Below are 23,461 nucleotides of genomic sequence, written 5' to 3'. Positions count from 1 at the left end.
GAGGAATCCCCCTTGGTCCCTCAGAAATAATCAGCAAAGGTTCCCACTCATGCAGGCAGTGTGTGTGAGACATACAGTGCCCATAATCTAAAAGCTTTCGTATACTGGCTGGATTTTGGTCTATCCTTTTGCAGGAGATCCCCTTATGTAAAGAATACTGCAAAGTACAGTAGTACTTTTACCATAAATGTAGTTGTTAAGGAGTGTACTCACTGTTGCCGTCATCACCTGTGAGTTATCCCTGCTGTGGTAGCCCTCGGCCGGCCTGAATACCAGAATCAATGTTTTTCTGAATCGGCTGCTGTCGCTCGCTGACTGATGTCAGGTCGTCAATGCTACAAAGGAAGGCAACCAATGCCATTACATCAGTTTTTCTTGCCCTAACCAGTCAGAGGCCCAAGTAAATATGGTAAAGTGGTTCTGGTGCTAAAAGCCACTGTTAGAAGCTTATGTCTCCCTAAAGAAAGAAGATACAAGGGGGAAGGAGGGAGGGAAACCAGGACTGGAACAGTAAATACACTCAGACATCTACATTTATGGTAAGTGTACACAACTGTACTATGTTCTTTGTATTTCACTGTTGCAGTCATCACCTGTTGGAGGATTCCCAAAGCTGAGGAGAGGGGTGGTAGGATTAGTAAGAGACCTAGGAATGGGTCAGCATGCCCTGCAGAACTGCAGAGGCAAACCCTGCCCTAGCCTTAGAAAATAGAGGAAGGTGGTAATGCTTGGTAAAGGAATGGACAGAAGTCCACGTGACAGCTTCCAGGATGTCCCTGGTGGGAACTCCTCTGAGGAATGCTGTGGAAGTGGAGGCTGCCCTAGTGGAATGGGTTCGAATAGACTTGGTTGGGGGGGGGGGGGTCCCATGCAATTTGCAGTAAAAATGGATACAGTGTGATATCCAGTTGGAAATGGTTTGTTTGGAAATGGGCTTCCCCTCTGCCCCTGGGACAAAGCTGACATGTAGTTGGTCTGTTTTCCTGAAGGGTTTAGTACGGTTCAGATAGTATTCTGAGCGGTCTGTGCACATCTAGTGAGTGCAGAATTCTTTCCCCCTTGTTCTGACAGTTAGGAAAGGAGGGTAGATGTATGGCCTGGTTGAGAGTTACATTAGATACCACCTTGGGCATAAAAGAGAGATTAATCCTCAGGGAGACCCTGTCTGCATGGAAGATGAAGGGCTCAATGGCCATCAGTGCCTGAAGTTCTGAAAACTTTCAGGCCGAGGTGGTAGGGTAGGAGAAAAGCAGTCTTCCAGGAGAGGTATCTTAGTTCTGCTGAAGCAGCAGATTCGATGGGGGGTAAGGTTAGTTTTTCCAAAACATAATTCAGGACCTAGGCTGGAGTGGGTGGCCTTCTGGGAGGTCTGATATTAGAAGTCCCCTGAGGAATTGTTTAATCAAAGGATGGAAGAACAGGGGCTGTTCTGTATCAAAATGAGCTGAAATGGCTGAGGAGTGGATTTTAATAGAGGAGGAGGAGAGGCCACTATTAAGTAGCTCCGCTAGGTAGTCCAGGATAAGAGGGATGGAAGGTTGTGAGGTAATGGCCCCCTCTGAACTGGCTCCAGGGCATAATCTTTTCCATTTTCCTGCATAAGATTTTCTGGTGCTGGGCCTTCTGGCCTCTGTGATGATGTCTAAGACCTGTTTGCTTAACTGGGGCCCTTTGTTTGCCTTTAAGAGTATTAGCCATGCTGATAGTTTGAGAGTCTGCAAGTCTGGGTGCAGCATCCCCCCCCCACCTGAGTTAAAAGATCTGAGGGGAAGCTGCTTGGGAGGCTGTAAGGTCAGGCTGCGCAGTAAGGGGTACCAATATTGTCTGGGCCAATCTGGAGCAATGAGGATGGCCTTTGGTCTGTCCTCCCTTATTTTGATCAGTGCCTTGGGAATAAGAAGCAGAAAAGGGAATGCGTACACAAAGTGTGTGTTCCAGGGGAAGGTCAAGGCATCCACCCTTCCACGCTAGGTGGTGATACTCCCTTGTACAGAATTTTTTCAGCTGATGGTTGAGATGTGAAGTAAAGAGATCTACATCCGGAGTCCCCCATGCCGGAGTGATTCGTAAAAAGATTTTTCTGTGGAGCTGGCATTCATGGGGGGTCCAGTAAGTTTCTGCTTAAGTGGTCTGCCAGGGTGTTGTTGATCCCTGGTAGGTATGGGGCTATTAGGTGTAATCCCATGGAATAACTTGTCAAGCCAGAGGTTCATGACTAGCCTGCACAGAGGGTAAGATTGGGTCCCTCTCTGTTTGTTGATATACCACATTACTGTGGTGTCATCTTGTTTTGATAAGGAGAACCCCTGGCTTGAGATAGGGTTTGAAGGATGTCAGAGCCTTTTGTACTGCCATAATTTCCCTCTGGCTGATGTGTAAGGGAAGGCGTTGAGCATCACAAAGACCTTGGGTGGACCTACCTTCTATGTGAGTGTCCCAAGCTACGTCTGAGGCGTCAGTGGTAATGGTCTGCCCGGCTGGGCGGAGGGTGAAGGAAAGACCCTTATTCCGGGCACAAGCCCCAGCCCACCAGAAAAACTCGGCCCTTATACATGGGATCAGAGGGAGAGAGGCCTCTAGAGGTTGAGAGTGCTGACACCAAAGGTTCTTTAGGTATCACTAAAGTTTTCTCATATGAAGCCTGGCAAGAGGAATTAGAATGATGCAAGATGCCATTTACCCAAGGCTTGCAGGAATTTCCTCGCAGTGAGGTGACTTCTGGAAGCCAGCTGGGTAAAGTAGAGAGGCAGGAAGCTCTGCTTTTCTGGGGATAGGAAGGCCATTTGGGGTGCTGTGTCCAGCAGTGCTCCCAAGAAAATTAGGAGGGTTTTGACAAAGAGGAGGTCCTGGAGGAGCTTTTCTTTGCAATCTATTTGAATGAGGCAGTCCAGATAAGAGTAAATCTGTACATTTTTCTGTCTGCAAAAGGCTATGGCCAGGGCTAAGCATCTGGTGAATAACCCTGGGAGCAGTAGATAATCCAAAGGGTAGCACAGAGGACTGAAAGTGTGGTGAACCTGCTCTGAAGCAAAGGAATTTCCTGCACGATTCCCTAATGGGGATGTGGAGGGTAGGCATCTTTTAGATCTAGGGCAACTAGCCAGGCATTTTTTCTCAGCGTAGGCAGCAGCTGCTGCAAAGTTAGCATTTTGAATTTGGGGACCACCAGGAAGGTGTTCAGAATGGTTAGATCCAGGATGGGGCACCAAGTGCCCTCTTGATCCAGGATGGGGCACCAAGTGCCCTCTTTTCTGGGAACAAGGAATATTCTGGAATAAAAGCCTTTGCCTGTTTGATCTGATGGGGCAGGTTCTACTGCCACTTGGGATATGAGAGAGTTTGGACTTGTTTCAATGCCACTGCCCACTGATTTGGAGGTACGTCTGGGTACCCTCTTGGAATTGGGAGTTCATTGAAAGAGAATTTGTATCCCTGAAAAATTATCTTTAAGACCCACTGGTCCGTTGTTACAGAAAGCCAATTTTCTGTGCAGAGAGAGCGCCTTCTTCCTAGATTTTGGTGAGTGAAACGAGGGTAGTGGGGAGTCATTGAGAGTTTTTGCCACAGAAAGATGGCTTAGAGCTCCCTGCCTTTGGAGTGGAAGTGGTCCGTTTGGTTCTCTGCTGTCCCTGGGATAGGAGTCTGGGTGGTCTGTCCCGGCGGGGCTTTACCTTGCCCCTGTCTGCTAGGTGCAGGAAAGGAGCAATGCTTTGAGGGAAAATTCCTGCTGAACCTAGGAGGTTGTACCTGAAAGAAATCTTTTACTGTCTGCATAGATTTTGGTTTGTCTTCCATCTTTTTAAGCACCTCTTCTGCTTTTACTCCAAACAAGCGGTTCTTATCCAAGAGTGCATCAAGTAATTTAGATTTGACATGATCAGGGAGATGCCTTACTTGAGCTTCCAGGGCATCATATCCAGTGTAATTAGTGTTTGGCCAATTGACAAAATGCAGTAAATCTGCAAACTCTTTCAAATTGGCAGTCAGGAAAGGTTGAAATCTTTTGTTTTAATAGTTCCAAAGTGTGTTGTTGATATTTTAACATGTGGAACTGACAGCTGAGTGCTCTGATATACAAGGTTGCAAAGGTGTATACTTTTTACCCCATCTGTCCAGAGCTCTGGAGTCCTTGTCAGAAGGAATAGGACTCTCTGCATAAATAGCCTTAGCTCCTTTTGGTCCCTTTATAATGACCTCCGGGTCTGCAGCAGGATTTCTGTACAGGTATTTGTGAGAATCTGGTACTCTGTAATACCTGTAAGGTTTACTGGGAGCAGGTGGGAGTGAGTCAGGAGCTTAGCTGGATTCATGGAAGACATCATCCACCACCTCTAAGATTGGGGGGATGGGCCAAGGGTCTGTGCTGGAGCAGGTCTAGAAACTCTCAATCTTTTCTTAGACTGAGGGAAGTTCTGGGATTCCCAGTGGAAATTTTCCCCGAGGGTGTGAAGGGTTTCCCCACAGGAAAGATCTCTGGTTGGTAGGCAGAAGGAATGGATTCCTCTGCATCTGAATCCTCATAAGCAGTCAGAGGCTGTTCTTCAAAATCTGAATAATCAGACTCCTCAGAATCCTGTTCAGTCAGTATTTCAGGAGGAACGTCTTTTCCTTTTAGAGGTTGTGGCCTGACTACCCCTGATGAGGGTGATGATACCCTCCCCCATTTTAAGTATTTGAGCTTGGGGTAGTGGAGCAGGAGTAAAGTGGTGGCTAGAGGTAGATTTCCTAGGAGTGGCCTTGCTTCTAGGCCTAAGAGTATCCATTGATCTGAGAAACGGTAGTCAGATGAGAAGACATCGGTTTTTGTCTAGATTCGGTAGTGCGAAAAACCTCCTCGGAAGCTGGTGCCTGTGTTGCTGCTCTGGACCCAACCGAGCCAGACACAGCCAAAGACTCAGAAGACAAAGAAGATTTCTGCGGCATACTGGACTCAGAAAGGGTCTCAGTAGAGGCCTGCAAAGGTATCGGATCGGGCATCAGGGTCTGCAAAGGCGCCTCACTGAATTCCGGAGAACTGATGACCTGCTTAGCGGTAAAGTCACTGGAAGGCTTAGCCTTGTCTGGTCTGTCTCTATCGTTATCCGTACATTTTTTCAGAAAGTCTATGGATTGTTGGCTGACAGATGCCATTTCGGAAAGCGAATATGGAAGATGAAAATACCTGGCTACAATAAGAGCTCTATGACGAATGGTTATCGCGTTAAAGAGGGCACAGAACCGGCAATGGGAGACGTTGTGGTCCGGGCCTAAATAAGCGATGCAGTATGAATGGAAGTCTCGGTGTGGGATTTGCTTTGCACAGACGGGACAATTGTTAACTTTTTCGGCCATCAGTTATAGTGCAAGAAAAAAGGATCCCCAACAGTGTACTTCGCTTTAGACGTTTTCAGCTGTGATTCAAACTCTGGTAGTGACCGAGCGGCACACTTATGAACTGCTTCTGCTATGGGCTCCACGGCAAGAAAGACTGGTTAGAACAAGAAAACTGATGTAATGGCATTGGCCGCCTTCCTTTATAGCACTGACGACCTGACGTCAGTCAGCAAGTGACAGCAGCTGACGAAGAAAAACATTGACTCCGGTATTTGGGCCGGCCGAGGGCTACCACAGCAGGGATAACCCACAGCTGATGACTGCAACAGTGAAACAAGAACATCAGTAATATGGAAGGACATCATACAATTAGGTTCTTTGCACATTAATTCCTGAAGCTCCCATGCTGTTCTGGTAGAAATGACTGCATTGAAGAGTGTTGTTTTGCAGGTAAGAATTTAAGGACTAGAGATGCCACTAATTCAAAGCTGACAGCTTCATCTGTGTCCGACTATGACATCAAGCACCCATAAACTTCACAGACTGAGGCAGCAGGAAAGGTTGCTCTCTAGCTATCAGAATGAGGCGAGGGAACCATAGTGCTATATTGGCCAGAAAGGAGCTATGACAATAATTTCTGCCTCTCCTCATCAATCATTTGATTGTCAGGGGTAGCATGGATTATCAGAAAGATAGAAACAGACTGCCCAGTTTAGGCAGAAGGCATCTACTGCCCAAGTTAGCTTGTCAGGTGCTTTGCTGCATATTTTTTCAGCAATTGAAGAAGCAAAATGCCCCCTTTCTGCAACTTGGATGACTGCTTAATTCAGGCTCAAAGTAAATGCAAAAGATTGAAACATCATGGCGTTTGCTGTACAAGTAATCTAGGCAGCTGTCGCCATAAGTAATAAAACTGATACTACACTTTATTCAAAAGTAAAAGGGCTAGACAATCAATTAACACTGTCGTAGTACAGCATGTTACTTTACTGTCTCTTGCAGTGCAGAGACAGCAAACCAAAAGCACACCCCAAGCTCAAACGATGACAAATTTTGAAATGTGGACAAAAGGCAGTAAATAAAAACTGCCTTTTCTCTGCTTTCAACACTGCAAACAGAGGGGGACATGCAAAAAGAATGCCCTGAAGTAGGTAAGAAAGAAGCCAACAAAAACTGGGAACAATGCAGAAAGCTTTCAAAATAAAGAACAGTATCAGCTGTACAGGAGTTTACATCTGCGGTGGTGCAGCGGTAGCATTGTTGCCTCACAGCAAGAGGTTCTCCCGTTCAATTCTCGGCTGGAGTGCGGGAAGTGCCTTCTGTGTGGAGTCTGTATGTCCTCCCCGCGGTTGCGTAGGCGTTCGAAAGACATGCGTAAAAGGGCGTGCCTTCATTGAAGTTTGAACGTCGAGCTGGCATCTTGGCGTTAGTCAAACATCTAGTGCCAATCATTAGTGGACCGGAGCTCCGCTGTGGCGACCCCTAACCGGGAAAGGCCAAAAGACAACAACATCATCAGCTGTACAGGGGTTTATAAGTATGCAAATCAGATGGTTTATCAATCAACCAAAGAAGTTCTTTTTGTCTCGCTATTTATTGAAAATTAAATATTGAAAACAGGGAGCTGAAAAACAAAAAAATAAAACTTTGCAAGGGGAGCTAGTGGGGCAGCACCCCCTTAAACTACATAGGCACCAACTCCATGTTTGCTCTACAGTGAAGAAAAAGGGGGAGATCCTGAAGAGCACTCTGTTGACTCATACAATACAACACCTAGCAGTTTTGTTTTGATAGGTTTCTTTCCTACAATTTTAAGACCATAACATTTTCTAAAAGAAACCAATAAAAAAATCCACTGATGACTCGGAGTGAGTTAAAATGTACAGCTGAAGGAAAAGTACAGTTTTGTACCTACCATAAATGTAGATGTTCGAGTGCTAATACAGCTGCAGTCATAACAGATGGGTTCTCCTGCCGTCAGGCGGGTCCTCGGTTGGCCGAATTCCAAAGTCTAGATCCGGCGTCGGTTGTCGTCACTTCTTCCCTGACGTCAGTGCGACAGGGGTATAAAAGAACCAGTCGACGCCATTTTCTTCAGTTTTTCTTGCCCCAGATGTCAGGTGCCCCCAGAAGGAGGGCAATACATAAATGTGTGTAATAAAGCAATGCCATGTAATCAAAATGTAGTAGTGCAAGCAAATACATCATGAATGATACCCCAATCTGGTTGCATGAGGATATGTTAGCCAATAGGCCTGTCCCAAGAGGGGAAGGAGGGAGGGAAACCTGGACTGCAGCTGTATTAGCACTCGGACATCTACATTTATGGTAGGTACAAAACTGTACTATGTTTATCGTGCATACAGCTGCAGTCATAACAGATGGGTAGAATCCCAAAGCTAAGAAAGGGGGGTAGGCACTAGGTGGAACTAGGAGGAGCCAGAATGCCCTGCAAGACTGCAGTGGCAAAGCACGCTCTAGATTTGGAGTATAGTGGAAGGTGGTAGTGCTTGGAGAAGGTATACACAGAACTCCAAGTGGCTGCTTCTAAAATATCTTTGGTAGGAACTCCTCTAAGAAAGGCTGCAGAAGTAGCGGTGGCCCTTGTGGAGTGAGATCTGATGCCTGTAGGTACAGTTTTGCCATGAAAAGAATAGCAAAAGCGTATGCAATGGGCTATCCATTTTGAGATTGTCTGTTTGGAAATTGGCTTTCCTTGAGCTCCTATAGCATAGGACACACAGAGCTGATCTGATTTTCTGAAAGGCTTTGTTCTGTCCAAATAATAACGCAGTTGTCTGTGGATGTCCAAGGAATGTAGTAATCTCTCCCCTTTGTTCTGAGGATTAGGATAAAAGGTAGGTAAATGTATGACCTGATTCAAAGCTACCCTGGATACCACTTTTGGCATAAAGGACGGGTTGGTTCGTAATGAAACTCTGTCCTGATGGAAGATGATAAAAGGCTGCACAGCCATGAGAGCTTGTAGTTCTGAAACTCTACGAGCTGAGGTAATAGCCAGAAGGAAAGCTGTTTTCCAGGAGAGATATTGCAAATCTGATGAGGCAGCTGGCTCAAAAAAAGGCAAGGTCAGTTTTTCCAGAATGAAATAGAGATCCCAAGCAGGTATTGGTTGTTTCCTTGGGGGTTTTAGATTCTTAACCCCTCTGAGGAACTGTCTTAAGAGGGGGTGAGAGAATAAGGGTGGATCAGTGTTGTATTCTGCAGAAATGGCTGAGGCATGGATTTTGATGGAGGAGAATGAAAGTCCACAGCTTAGGAGCTCAGCTAGGTACTGTAATATTTGAGGTAAATTCAGTTTTCCAGGATCCTGGCCCTTTTTCTCATTCCAGACACAAAACCGTTTACATTTTGCGGAGTAAGCTTTTCTAGTAGACGGCCTTCTGGCCTCCAAAATAACATCCAGCACCTCCTTGGAGAGTAGGGTCTGTTGTAATGCTAAGGAATCTTCCATGCGGCTAGATTGAGTGTTTTTTTGCTGACTGTGAAGAGTTTTGTAGCTGTGCTGAGTCAGGAGAAGAGGCATTAGAGGCAGGGTCCATGGTGGGGAATGCGTCAGGCTCCTCAGGAGTGGGTACCAGTGTTGTCTTGGCCAGTCTGGAGCAATGAGAATCATCTTTGGTCTGTCTGCTCTGGTTTTCAATAGAGCTTTGGGCAGCAGAGGAGGAGGTGGGAAGGCATAAACTGTCATTGATGTCCAACTGAAAGAGAGAGCGTCCACTCTCCAGGCCTTTGGATGAAAAAACTTTGAGCAGAATTTTGTCAATTGGTGATTTTTGTGGGAGGCAAAAAGATCTATGTCTGGCCTTCCCCATGCTCGGATTATCTCTGTCAAAACTTGAGGATGCAACTTCCATTCGTGTGGATCTGTCATATTTCTGCTTAGGTTGTCTGCCAGCGTGTTTTTCTTGCCTGGCAAGTACTGTGCTTGTAGTTCAATTTGTAAGTCCATGGCCATGTTCCAAAGTGACATGGCCAGTCTGCATAGGGGGTATGAATGTGTTCCTCCCTGTTTGTTTATGTACCACATTACTGTGGTGTTGTCCGTTCTTATCAATAGTTGACCTGGTTGCAGAAGGTCTTTGAAAGCTATAATCGCATTCATTACTGCTAGCATTTCCTTTTGATTGATGTGAAGGTGCTTTTCTTTTTGGGACCACTTGCCCTGAATGCACCGATCTGTCATGTGCGCCTCCGAGGCATCTGTTGTGATGACTTGATTTGCTTGAGGCTTGCTGAATGGGAGACCTGTGTTTGTTTGGCATGCTTGAGCCCACCACAGAATTTCCTTTTGAAGACATGGAATTAGTGGTATTATTGTTTCCAAACTGTGGTTGTGTTGAGACCATAGGTTTTTCAGGTACCATTGAAGTTTCCTCATATGCAGCTTTGCACATGGGATTAGTAAGATGCAAGATGCCATGAATCCCAGAGCCTGCAGGATTTTCCTTGCAGTCAGCCTGGTGCAATTTGCTAGTGCTCTGAAGTATTGAGTTAGTTGCCCCTGCTTCTCTGGCGTAAGATAGACCATCTGGGTGTTTGTGTCCAAGTTGGCACCCAGGAAAATTATTTTCCGAGAGGATATTAGTCTTGATTTCTTTTTGTTGACTGTGTATCCCAGAGAATTCAACAACATTATTACATAAGCCAGATGTTTCAGAAGAATGTGCTTGCTGTCCGCTTGGATCAGGCAGTAGTCCAAATAGGGGTATATTTGTATCCCTTGAAGTCTGCAGTAGGCAATTACTGATGCCAGGCATTTCGTGAATACTCTGGGTGCAGTAGATAAGCCAAAGGGCAATGCAGAGAATTGATAATGGGTTGAACCTGCAGGAAATCTGAGGTATCTTCTGCAATTTTGTCTGATTGGGACATGCAGGTATGCCTCCTTGAGGTTCAATGTTACCAGCCAAGACTCTTTGCCCAGCATGGGAAGAAGCTGCTGTAGAGTGAGCATCTTGAATTTTGGTACGAGTAGAAATGTGTTTAGGATGGATAGGTCCAAAATAGGTCTCCAATCTTTTCCCTTCCTTGGTACCAGGAATAGTCTGGAATAAAAACCTTGACCTTGTTCATGCGTAGGTACCTCTTGAATAGCTTTCATGTCTATGAGATCTGTAATTTGCCTTTGTGCCTCTGCCCTTTGATTGTGTGGCAGGTTTGGCATGCCTCTCATTTTTGGAAGGGTGTGAAAATGGAATCTGTAGCCTCTGTTTATAATGTCCAGGATCCATTTGTCTTTTGTGACAATATGCCAATTTTTTTGTAAATAATGCCAGTTTTCTGCCTAAGGGTGCTGCCATTTGAGTCTTGCTTGGCATGCAAAGGGGAAAGTCATTGGGCTTGCTTTCTGAATGGTTGCGAGTTATCCTCAGAACCTCTTTGTGTAGGAGCTTGCCATTGTCTGCCTCTAAACGATCCTTGGTATTGCCCTCTACCTCTCGGGCGCCTGTATCTACCTCTTTGGGGTCTGTCCATGGCTGGAAAGGACCAATTTTGGAAGGCCAATTTCTACTGAAACGTGGGGGTTGTACCTGTAGAAAATCTTTCACAGTTTGCATTGATTTAGCCTTTTCCTCCACTTTCCTTAATACCTCCTCAGCATTAGCACCAAATAATACATCCTTATATAGAGGGGCATCTAGTAATTTAGCTTTTACATGATCTGGCAAGGTTTGTTCCTTGAGCCAGGCATGTCTACGTATTACTGATCCTGTAACAGCAGCTCTACATGAGGCCTCTAGAGCATCAAAACCACATTGTAAGGTATGTTTACCCACTTGTTCTGCACTATGCATCAAATCCTGCAACTCCTTCAAGTCTGGTTGTTCAGGTTGTGACATTTTACTTTTCAATTGTGATAACAGAAACTGTTGGTACTTTAGCATATGGAACTGACAGTTTAATGCCCTCATGGTTAAGGTAGCCGAGGTATATACCTTTTTTCCCCACCTTTCTAAGGATATGGAATCTCTCTCGGAAGGTAATGGATTTTTAGCAGTGGAGGCCTTAATTCCCTTGGGGCCCTGTGAGATGCTTTCTGGGTCAGCAGCATGGCTTTTGTATAAAAATTGGTGTGAGTCAGGAACCCTGTAGTACCTGTCAGGCTTGACTGGGGCTGGAGGTAGAGAATCCGGGTTAAGGCAGGCCTCCGAGTACACATCATCTAGTATGTCCAAGGCAGGAGGTATAGCCAGAGGCCTGTGCTGAGGTAGCAAGAGAAATTCCCTAAGCCTTTTCTTGGAATCTGAAAAATCTTGGCCTTCCCAGTGGAAGTGTTCTCTTAAAGTATGCAAAGTTTCCCCAAATGAGTAATCCTCTGGGGGGGGGGGGGGGCAGAGGGAATGGACTCCTCTGCATCAGAATCTTCAAAAGGGGAGTAAGACTGTTCCTGATCATCAGAGTACTCTGAAATAATGGAGCCCTGATCAGAGGAAGGGGATTCTTCCTCCACTCTGGGCCTTTTGTCCGGGGAGGGGGGGGGGTTGAGAACCCCTGATAAGAGTAATTAAATCCTCAGCCATTTTAAGCATCTGTTTTTTAGGCATGGGGCCTTGAGATGGGCCCTGTGTAGCTTGTCTTAGAGTGCATGTCTGCTTTACACTTGGTGAAAGCCTTGATGGAAAAAGAAGAGGAAGGTCTGAAGACACCTTGAGAGGAGGTGGACCTGTCCACATTTTGAGATTCACCGCCAAGAGTGGCTTCGGTATCTATAGTCGGGGTGTGGGCCAAGGAGCCTGCGACCTCGGGCAAAGGAGACACTGCCAATGAAGTGTCGTCGGTAGTCAGGGGCTGCGTAAGCACCTCGCTGAGAACCAGACCACGTGTAATCGGCTTTGGCGTGGTGTTGGTAGAGGCAGCGGACCTCGTGTGTCGGTCCTTATCTTTGCGCTTTTTAGACAAAACTGGAGTCGGAGTATCCGACGACATAATAGTTAAATGTTTTGCCAAAATAATGCTGGGCGAACTCTGCCCGACGCTTAATGGTGCATTTGTTGAATGTAGCACAAAAGCGACAGACCAAGACGTCGTGGTCTGGGCCTAAACAAGGAATACAGAGGGAATGGAAATCCTTATGCGATATTTGCTTCCCACATGAAATACAATTTTTAACTTTGACATCTGTCTGAGGCAAGAAAAGTTTCCCCAACGGGGTACTTAGCTTTCAAGAAGACTTCGGTTGCAAAATTTTCGTAATTTCAGGAGCTGGCCGACTGGCACTTGCGAACTGCTTCTGCTTCGGGCACAGCGCGGCAAGAAAGAATGAAGAAAATGGCGTCGGCTGGTTCTTTTATACCCCTGTCGCACTGACGTCAGGGAAGAAGCGACGACAACCAACGCCGGACCTAGACTTTGGAATTCGGCCGACCGAGGACCTGCCTGACGGCAGGAGAACCCATCTGTTGTGACTGCAGCTGTATGCACGATGAACATCACTATTAACACCAACATCCCCACACTATGAAGCAGTCTCTCCTGCAAAAAATTTTGTCTGGGGAAAAGGACAGGTTTCCAAGAGATAAGAGCAAATGAAAGAAAGGGTGTTGGTTGGGGTTGTCAGTACTGGACAGTTTCTTGAGTGGGAAGGGGAATTCCCACCCTGCTCCCATTTTGCCAATATCCTCCTTCCCTGCCACCATGCCATGCTTGCTTTTTTGTCAAATGCTTTATTTTATTTATATTGCTGCATGGTCTGCTTTTTACAGAAGGCTCACTACTTTGCTGGGTAATTTCTGCTTTACCGGGAGGATTGACATTGAAAACAAAATGATGCTTCATCAACCACATACTTGTATCTAAGCTTCTAAAAGCATCTTGACAGTGCAAGCAAAAATGCAGATCATTGTCTAATGGCAAGTTCAACAGTTGCCCCGTTGCAATGTCTGGAAGCTGCTGCAAACAAGTTTCTGCTTCTAGAGCAAGGATGGGCAGGGGTTACCTGATACATGCAGGGCTATATGAGCATGAAAAAAGGGATCTCTAGCACCAATGTTGATAAGCCTCGAGACTTAGAGTTTTTAAAGGCTGACGTTCTCTGCCCAATGAATCCTTACTGGCAATGTTCTGAAGTCACACAGTCTACTGTCTGGAGGTCAAACATACAAAGCCTGACTGGGAGAACAGCAAAACTTAACAAAGGGCCTTCATGTTTCTACTGATATAGGTAGGCTCTGAGGTTTCAGGCTTTAATAGAATTATTTGAACAGCAATACAGTACTCTCGCATAAGTAAACTTACATTTTCTTCCTTGCACAAAAAAAAGTGTGGAAGTCTTTGGCAGAAATTTCCTTTCCATGCACATATGCTTGTTACTGAATGATGGAGCAGTAGTTCGGTCTATGGATAAGCATGGAAGGGATGAGACAAGCTAGACGTTCACATCTGCTCAACCATCTTGGGACAGGAGAAGTGGCTCCTTATTGGCTAAACTACTCCATTGCTTTTATGGCTGTAACTGTGGACTGGGAAATGTAGACTTGGTGCTCCCAAGCCAGAGACAGTAGCCCTTGTTAGTGAGTGTGTGTTTGTGTGTGTGTGGAGGAGCAAGCTTGCATAGATAAAGGCATGAGACAGGTCCCTATAGTGACACATATGCTCACCTTAGCCAGCAGTGTGGGGTTATGATCAACAGAAACACCCTCAAGATGCCAGCAAGGGCATATGCAACCATTACAATCACCTGTACGATGGCCCCAACTGAGGGCTCTTGGTCCACTGTACTGCTCTGGATACAACCCTATAATGTGGGAATGAATAGTGAGTCTGACTGGGGAGGCCAGACAGGCAGTGGTCACAGGGCAAAAAGATACAAGAAAAAAAGTATTACAAAACCACCTCTGTGAGGAAGTCATGAACCTCTAAAAAGCGAATTTCCAAGAACCAACAATCAATGCCAGCAATAACACTAATAATAATTTGATTTATTTACTGGCATTTGAATACTGGGAAAGTCAGATTGGATAGGAGCCCATTTTCAGAGAATGGCTGGGGAAGAAAAGCTCCAAAATATAGTCTTTAAAAATAATAGAAAAACAACTACAGTTTAAGCACTTATACCAAAATTAAACATAGTATGAAAACATTGGTTAAGTATAAATACAAGTTATATTACTATGACTTAACAGAAAAATGTTTACCCAGTTTGTAGAGAAATTAAACTAAGTTAGTATGATACAAGCTGGAATTGAGATGCAAAGTGAAATATTTACAGAGAAAACTAGGAGAGAAATTGATAGAAGTAAGGAATTAGTGAAGGAGAGAGTAGGAAAATGTAAAAATAGCTATTTGTTCACATTTAGGGATATGGCTTATCCTGGTGATGAGCAAGAACAGAAACAGCTTTTGGACAGCAAGTCTTTCACAATGGGAGGGAGGGTACTGACCCGATGGATACAGATAAGGAATTCCAGGCCTTAGTAACATGGTACAAGTACAGACAATGCCCAGCAGATTTGACAGATTTGTGCACAGACAGGAGTTTTTGATCATTAGATTGTAATAACCAACTACAAACATAGTTGTGTAGAAAGTTACTTAGTTCTGAACAAGCAGATGGATTCTGGATAATTTTATTTGTGGTAAGAAGCCGTGTATGTTAGTTGATGAGGCAGTTCTAACTAACTTGGGCTTTTTAGCGATATACAATGGTGGGTTCTAAAGCAGTATTTGCTGCAAATTTAGCAACCTTGTTATAGCATCGCTCAAGTTTTGTTTTTTGTGATGCCTGAAGGTTAGTGAGGATGGAAACGCCATAAACAAATGGGGGAGGATATAAGTAGTGCGAGTATAGCTTTAGTTGCAGTGAGAAAGTTTTTGGCTCTATACAGCATCTCCAGTTTTTGAGGAGTTTTTCTTATGCAATTTTGTATATGCAGGTCAAATTTAAGATCATTAACCACTATCATTCCTAATAATTTGCTACGAGAAGTGACCTCAATGGCTGAGGTTGTGTACGAGTTATTTAAAAAGCCATGTTTCAGTTGCTGTTAAAGCTTCCCGAGTAATTTTTTGGAGGTGTACCATGTTGTCAGATGTGCAAATGAGTGCAAAGTCACCTACGTACCGTTATTAGGAAAGCCTTTTGTGTGGATGCGTGGAGGAAGGTGCTGGTGAGAATGTTAATGAGGACAGAAACAAGGACAGAGCCTTGTGGTACATCGGTGGTAAAAGGGAGGTATGGAGAGAGGGTGGAATGCCATTTTACTGATTGATATCTACTGGAGAGAGAACTTTTGAACTGTAGAAGGGTGGGCTGAAACAAACAATGAGGTCATTTCAAGTACTAGTTTGCTGTGACAAACTGTGAAGGCTTTAAGGCATGTCTACAAACAAGGATGAGACTAGTTTGAAGTCATCTCTAGCTTTATTTATCAATATAGGTTAGAAGTGCAGTTTAAGTACTATGGGACAGACGAAAATTGTGCTGTCTTCCTGCAGGAGAGAGTGTAATTAGATATTTTGGAGGGGGGGGGGCGTAAAGATTGCAATAGGTCAAAGTTAGTAATATCCGTTGAATTTCTTACTTTGCGCAGAGGGATAATGTGTGACTTTTTCCAGACAGAGAGAATGTGGGATTCCTGTACTGACCCTATTTTTGTGGCTTGAGCCCGAGTAGGCAAGGCTATCAGCTATTTTAAGATACTTGCTTGAAAGATCATCAGCTGAAGTACAGCACAGTTTAAGTTTGAGTAGTTTTATACAGGATGTGGCCACAGGTTTGAAAGTGGATGGGGTGATACGTGGTTGCAGGGTTTGGATTAGATGTTGGGGAATCCTTGGTTAAAGATGATGCTATACTATCTATGAAATAAGAGTTTAATTATATTGTGGTTTCAATTAATGAGTATTGGGAGAGGTGTTAGGGTTGAGTTTATGGTCGGGATGCAAGAGTTCTTTAATGGCTTCCCAGAACTGTTTAGGATTGTGTTTACCATTACTCTGAAAGTTATTACAGTATAATTTTTCTTCATTAATTTGCTTTTTAGTATGACTGAAGCATTCTGAAGTTTAAGATATTGTGGTGTTTTATATTTCTGACATTCTTTCCACATTTTTCTCTCTATTCGGCATTAGCACTCTACTCTTTTTGGACAGCCAAATTTCATTATATTTTAGTCTCTTCCTTCCAGGAGGTGCAAAGCTATTCAGGAAAGTTCTACTGAATTAATTTATGGCATCATCTAAAGGGATGATTTTTAGGAAGTTCTAGTTACTAGATGATAGGGTAGTCATGAACATTTCTGAATTAAACTTGGACAGAGTGTGTGTTTTATAAACATGCTGTTTTAAGTGGATGTGTGAGACGTCTAGTTATAGAGACAGAGACGATCATGGAGACAGTCAGACATTATTCTAGAGATAGTGTATTTGGTAGGGTCTGATACTAGTATGAAATCTAATATGGAATTTGATGTTTTGCTTTAATGTGTGGGGCTGTTATTAAGTTGTGTGAAACAAGTTCACACTAGATGTAGGGGAGTTCTATTTACATCCAACCAACTGACATTCACATCACCTAGTAGTTGTTTTTTCTTGTGGTATTGTTATGGAAATCCGGTGTATAAGCTATATTGTCGTCAGGAGGGATGGAAAAGAACAGCAATACATATTTGTTTATAACTGTTTAAATTTCAGGAAAGCAATACGAAACTCTGTTGAATACTAATATTAGTTTGTTGTAAAGGGAAAATGTGGCAGTTGCTGGGAAACACCTAAGCAATACCACCAGCTTTCCCCTTTATATGGTCATTAAGGATGATATAGCTGGGAGCTGTAATTTTGAAGTAGTTTATGTTGGGTTTAAGCCAAGTTTCAGTTACAGCAAGACTATCAGGTTTATGCTGTGCATTTCCAGGCATGTAGTTCAGCAATTTTATTTCTTATGCTTCAACACTTATGGCTACAAACATTAAATTACTGGAGTTGGGGGTTGACCAATGTAAGGTTAGAGTAGTGTGTGAAAAACAATTGTTTCGATGTTCATTGTGATAGATGGGGCCAGGACTGGAGTGAATGTCTTCTAGAAGGATTTTAGTGTATTGGGGAATTACTGATGTGTGTTTGGAGAGTATTTTTCCACTTAATTTTGTTTTGATCAGAGTTGAAATGGAGTTAATCAGTCTATAGTTGGAGTAAAGATGAGGGGCATCATTAAATACTTTTGTGTGATGTGTGGAGAGTGTAGGGAGGAAGTATGAATAGGTGGGCTGGGACTGAGTTGGAGATGTGTTGAGAGCTACTATAGAGTCATGGTAGAATGAGAGATGGCCCAGTAGTAGGAGAATAGAAAATGAACTGAGGAGTACCATGATTACGTAAAGGGATCTGTATGTTATAGTTTATAACAGGCAAAGTTCAGAGCCAATTAAAAAGTTCCAAACTAGGTACTTACTGTTCTCTTGGAGTCGCATGGAAAATACCTTACAGACAGCTGCTGAATGATTATTTCTTCATGACAAAAAGAAAAGCTCTGGTGTCTCTCTCACTCCTTACAAGCCTTACATTGGTCTGATGTCATGTAGATAGGAGCTACAATTATACAACAAAACAAAAACTTTGGACGGCGCAGTGGTGCAGCGGTAGCATTGTCACCTCACAGCAAGAGGTTCTCCAGTTCGATATTTGGCTGGGGTGCCTTCTGTGCAGAATCTGCATGTCTTTCCTGCATATGTGGGTTTCCTCTGGATGCTCCGGTTCCCTCCCACATTACAATGATATGTGTCTGGAGCATTTCTCCCCGGGCCCCCGCCAAAAACTGGCTTCAAATGTCAAAATAAAAATAAATAAATACAATTGTGAGGGATGTTTGTGAAAGCTCTGGAAGTCTGAACAGAAGGTTTGACATCTGCCTTTGGCAATTTCCACTGATAAGAAAAACAATGCAGTGCTCATCCCTATTATGAAGGCCTGCAGCTCACTGGGGTTGGGGTTCCTTTTATAAAAACGCTAATTAGTAGGAGACAAATATAAACAATTTCAGAAGAATACAGCACAAGAAGAGATACATGAACTTCAGATGTACATACACTCAGAATAGCTAGTAACCCTGAACCTAGGTCTACAGTTAGCATATGGGCAGGAAAACCCATTTATTCCTGTAATTTTAGTACAACTGAATGTCTCTCATCTCAAGTGAAAGGACTGCAGCCTTCAACATTCCACTCTTTCCTAAAAAGTACATACATCAACTGGCAACGTGAATTCTTACAAACACATACAGTCCTCAGTCTTGTCAATGCAACTTACTGCTGTGACGCAAAATTAATCAAGGAAAATTAAAACAAACCGAAGTCTGTATAATACTTGCCCTTTCCCGTTTTAGGATCTCTTGTTGCTTTCTTAGGACTAGGTGCCACACTTTTGCCAGCTCCAGTTGCAGCACTTGGGGGGGTTTCTGCTGATGTAGCAAGGTTCCTTTGAACAGTCTTTCGAGTATTCTGTGACATCACCTCAGGCTGAGTCTTCTGAGTAGTGCTGTTTCGTACAGCTGTGAATACAAAACATAAAGCTGCTCATAAGTTTGTGGCATACATTAAAAATCAATACATTCTTATAAATTAATGTCAACAATAAAAATAAAATGATGCATGTGCTTGGTTTAAGTTATGACTGGAATGGCACATGCCAGATGTCTGAAAACAACAACCCACTTCCTTTTTAACCAGGATGATGGGTAAGGAAGTCGAACTGCAGCTTTAATTCATCAAAGAAATAAGGATCACAATCTAGCTATTTAAGACAGTGTAAGGAAAAAAAAAGTTATGTCTTACCATAACATTCCATCTGTGTTGTTGATCTTCATCCATTCATCATTGATGGCATGTCTGTTCAGTCCTCTGAATCAAGTGGCCTTATACCAAGCTCACGCCAGCCAAAAACTCTTGAGACAAGCTTTTACCCAGAACACCCTACTCCCTATTACCGCAGATCGAGTTTGCCCTTTATCAGTAAAGCAGAGGCAGTTTCTACGCAAGTGCCCTAATTTAGCACTTTTACCCAAAGTATCCCCCAGGAGCCTTTGGAGGGGGACGGAGGGAGGGACTTGATGAATGGATAAAGATCAAAAGCACAGATGGAAAGTTATGGTAAGACATAACTTCTTTATCTGATGTTGTTAATCTTCATTCCATTCATCACTGATGGGACAGAGTCCCCAGCTACCTTGTGTTCCCTGAGTGGCCCTTATGGAAGAATATTCCTGATCACCAGTGAGCCAAAAGAAGCTCTTCCCCTGGAGACCAGATCTAGTTTGTAATGAGTAATAAAGGCATGAGGAGAAGCCCATGTCGCTGCTGCACAGATGATATCCATGGAGGCTTTAGAATGGAAGGCCACAGAGGTTGCTATCGACCTGGTAGAGTGAGCTTTGTTTTCTAGGTTATAGACTTTTTCTCATGATAAATGTGAAGTATGCAGTCTCTAGGCCATTTAGATAAGGTCACTTTCAAACAGAATGTCCCATTTTAGGGCCAGAAAAGGAAATGAATAGTTGGTCTAATTTACGTATTGTCTTAGTCCTGTCCAGTTAAAATCTCAATTGCCTATGTACATCCAAAGAACGCAGACAGTATTCTCCTTTATTGGGAAAAATACTGGAAGGTCAATGGCTTGATTAATGGAGAAATCCGAAATGACTTTGGGAAGAAAGGTCAGGTTCATCCGGAGTGATACTCTGTCCTTGTGAAAGACAAAATAGGGCCGTTTAATGCATAGAGCATGGAGCTCTGAAATGCGCCTAGCTGATGTGATGACAACCAGAAAAAGGGACTTCTATGCTAAGAATTTAATGTCACATTTAGCTGCAGGCTCAGAGGGGGGTTGAGTCAAAGACTGAAGAACTAATGTGAGGTTCAATAGGTTGTTGGATTGGAGGTCTAATGTGAGATACTCCTTTTAAAAAGGTTTTGTATAACTGGTGTGTAATCAGGGGAGAATTTCCAAAACCATTAGGAAGGTTTGAAATAGCAGCTAGATGTACTTGTATGGTAGAGGCTGCAGCTTCACTCTTGAAAAATTTTGATAGTTAGTGTAGGACTACAGTAACTGGAACCAAATATTATTCTGGTTTCCTTTTCTTAGACCAGACAGAGAATCTCTTCCATTTGTCTAGATAGAGTTTTCTGGTGGATGGTTTGTGAGAGGCCAGGGTAATATTACATACTGGAGAGGGAAGGTTACCTTGCTTGACGATTAGCAAAGTAGAGAAATCAAGCTGTCAGCTTGAGAATGGCTAGGTTTGGATGACTCAACCCTTGGGGGTGAGAAATCAGGTCTGGAGATGGATCCAGAATCCATGGTCGGCATAATAAGTGAGGCCAGAGAAAGGGGAACCATAATTGTCAAGGCCAATAAGGACCTATGAGGTTCACTTTGCTTTTCAACCGAAGAGCTTTCATTAAGAACTGGGGAATTAGAGGGATGGGGGGAAAGGCATACAGAAGTCCCATGGGCCAACTGTGGATCAGAGCATCCCTCTGAGACTCCCCCTGCAGGGGAATTAGGGCAAAATAGCTGCTGCATTTGTGGACTGAGGGGGAGGCGAAAAGGTCGCAGCAAGGCTGGCCCCAGCGACTGAATATTTTTGCCGCTATGCTGGAGTTGAGCGACCACTCGTGAGGCAGCAGATTACATCTGCTCAGCTTGTCTGCAATCACATTGGAATCCCCTGGGATACGAGTTGCTATCAGAAAGCCGTTGGAAGCTATCGTCCACTAGCAAATTCTCATGGGCTCGCAACATAGGGGGTAGGACTTGGTTCCTTCTTGCTTGTTGATATACCAGACTAAAGACACGTCTGATTGAACTGCAATTGTCCCAGAAGGAAGAACAGATTGGAATGCTTGCAATGCTAAAAGCACTGCCCTTAGTTCTACAACACTGATATGCAGGTTGGCCTCCATTGTGGACCATGTGCCTTGGATGGTCAATCTGTGAAAATGCCCCCCACCCTATTAGGGATGCATCCATAGTCACAGTGGCTTTGGGTTGTGAGGGATGGAAAGGGTGGCTCCAAAGTTCTGTCTCTGGCCTCATCCACCAAAGTAGGTTCTGTTGCAACGATTGGTTATCTGAATCTGAAAACACAGAGAGTGGCGAACTGGGAACCACTGAGATAACAGAAGCCACTGAAGTATTCTCATGTGAAGTTTTGCGAAAGGCACTATTGGTATGGCAGCTGCCATGGATCCTAGGAGTTGAAGGACTTCCTGTGCTGAGGCTGTGTTTTGGCAGAGTATCACCCAGAGCTGCATCCTCAGTCTTTGCAATCTATAGTCTGGGAGACACACTAGACAGGAGCGGGTGTCAAAAACTGCTCCTATGAACTCTATGGACTGGGTCGGTGTAAGGTTGGATTTCTCCCAGTTTATTGTTATTCCCAATAGTCTCACCAGGGAGAGAGTGTATTTCAAGTCTGTTACCAGTAGATGATTGATGGGGGCGGTAAGGAGCCAATCGTCCAAATATGGAAACACTCTGAATTCTTGCTATCTCACGTGAGCTGTGACCGCTGCCATGCACTTAATGAACACTCTGGGGGCAGTAGAGAGTCCGAACAGCAGTGCACGAAATTGGTAGTGACTGGCTCCTAGCCAGAAGCAAAGTAGTCTCCTGGAGCATTTGTCCATTTTGTTGTGGTAATATTCTTCCTGGAGATCCAATGAGCAAATCCAATCGCAGTTTCTCAGAAAAGCGAGAATGGACTGAACCGTGACCATCCAGAATTTTGTTTGGGTGACAGACTTGTTTAAATTGCTGAGATCCAGAACTGGTCTCCAGTCCCCTGTCTTTTTTGGCACCAAAAAGAACCTTGAGTAGAATCCGGACCCACATTGGTCTGCTGAGACTGCTTGGATGACTTTTTTGACACAGCTTTTTTTATTTCTATAGCTGCTTCTTCCCTTTAACTGGGTGGAATGCTGGGAAGTCTTGTAAGGAGGTTTTGGGTAAACATTGAGGGGAATAGTGTCGTCTCTGACTATAATCTTCTTGACCCAACGGTCGGTAGTTATTAAATGCCAGGCAGCGTAGTGCAGAAAGAAACGTCCCCTGGGTGCTTCCAGAGGAAAGCGATCGGGCTGCACTTCAGGAGCGTTGATAGGATTGTCCAGAGAAACAAAACAGTGTAAGAAACTTCTCTGTGTGGAAGATTTTCAGTCTATATATCTCTAGTTAATCACTGCATATTAATCAGATCAGACAATAGTAGTAGAAGTAGCGAACTTAAACTAGTCTTAAATCAAAAAAATAATAAAAAATATATAATTGTACAGAATTGCTAAGTATTCGAAAGTAATCCAAGCAAGGCAGGCAGTCTGTCTCCAATAGAAAATCCTTTAAGTACACAGACAAGCGATCTATGTAAAACAAAAAAAGTGTAAAAGTTTCCTCACAAGCTTTCTAAATATGTATATATATATATATATATATATATATATATATATATATATATTATATATATATATACACATACATATATATATATATATATATATAACATATATATATATATATATATATATATATATATCTACACACACACACACTTTTCATCAGGCAAGGAAGTGGTTTATTGTGCTGTAAAACAAAGTGTTATTGGTACACATGTTAAATTCACACCCCTTCCCCCATCAGTGTGACATTCGAGCTGGTCCTGCCCTACTTAGTGGCTGTCATAATAATATAACCCTTATGCAGTTTAAATAAAATTTATAATGATGTGGTTCCTCTTATTTAACTAGATTTTTAAGTGGATTATTAAGTCTGTGATTTTACTCAAGACACTATACTACATGGCTGGAAATATATCAACCTTAGTCCATTTGGCAATCAAAAAATATATATAAATATATACATACACACTTTGCATGTAAAAAATAAAAAATCAATTGTAAAAATCATTTTCTATTTTCATAACCTATTGTTAACAAAGATTGCTTTTGTCCTTCTAGACGTCTTCAGGTCTGTGTACAAGAACCCTAAAAACTATCTATAAAAATACTGTATAATTAGTTAGTATTGTTATTACATATCATTTTGAATAAAGTGGAAAAAAGAGAACCAGAAAAAGAAAAAAAGAAAAAATGTATGATGATGGAAACAAAATATACAATTAAAACTGATTTAAAAT

General features: G+C 43.3%; 1 protein-coding gene across 1 annotated transcript in view; it reads right to left on the bottom strand.

The window, feature by feature from the left end:
* LOC122817306 (serine/threonine-protein kinase SMG1-like) overlaps positions 1-23,461 on the bottom strand; it is a gene marked incomplete in the record, with an annotated part of 2,898,779 nt that overhangs the window by 19,849 nt on the left and 2,855,469 nt on the right. The window contains 1 exon segment of the mRNA XM_044090530.1: positions 18,641-18,820. Coding sequence (XP_043946465.1) covers positions 18,641-18,820 — 180 coding nt within the window.

This window comes from Protopterus annectens, chromosome 12.part0, assembly GCF_019279795.1.
Source record: "Protopterus annectens isolate FY-2018-M chromosome 12.part0, PAN1.0, whole genome shotgun sequence".
NCBI classification, from domain to species: domain Eukaryota; kingdom Metazoa; phylum Chordata; order Ceratodontiformes; family Protopteridae; genus Protopterus; species Protopterus annectens.
Note: the sequence above shows the minus strand (reverse complement) of the source record. Positions and strands in the feature narration are given on the sequence as shown.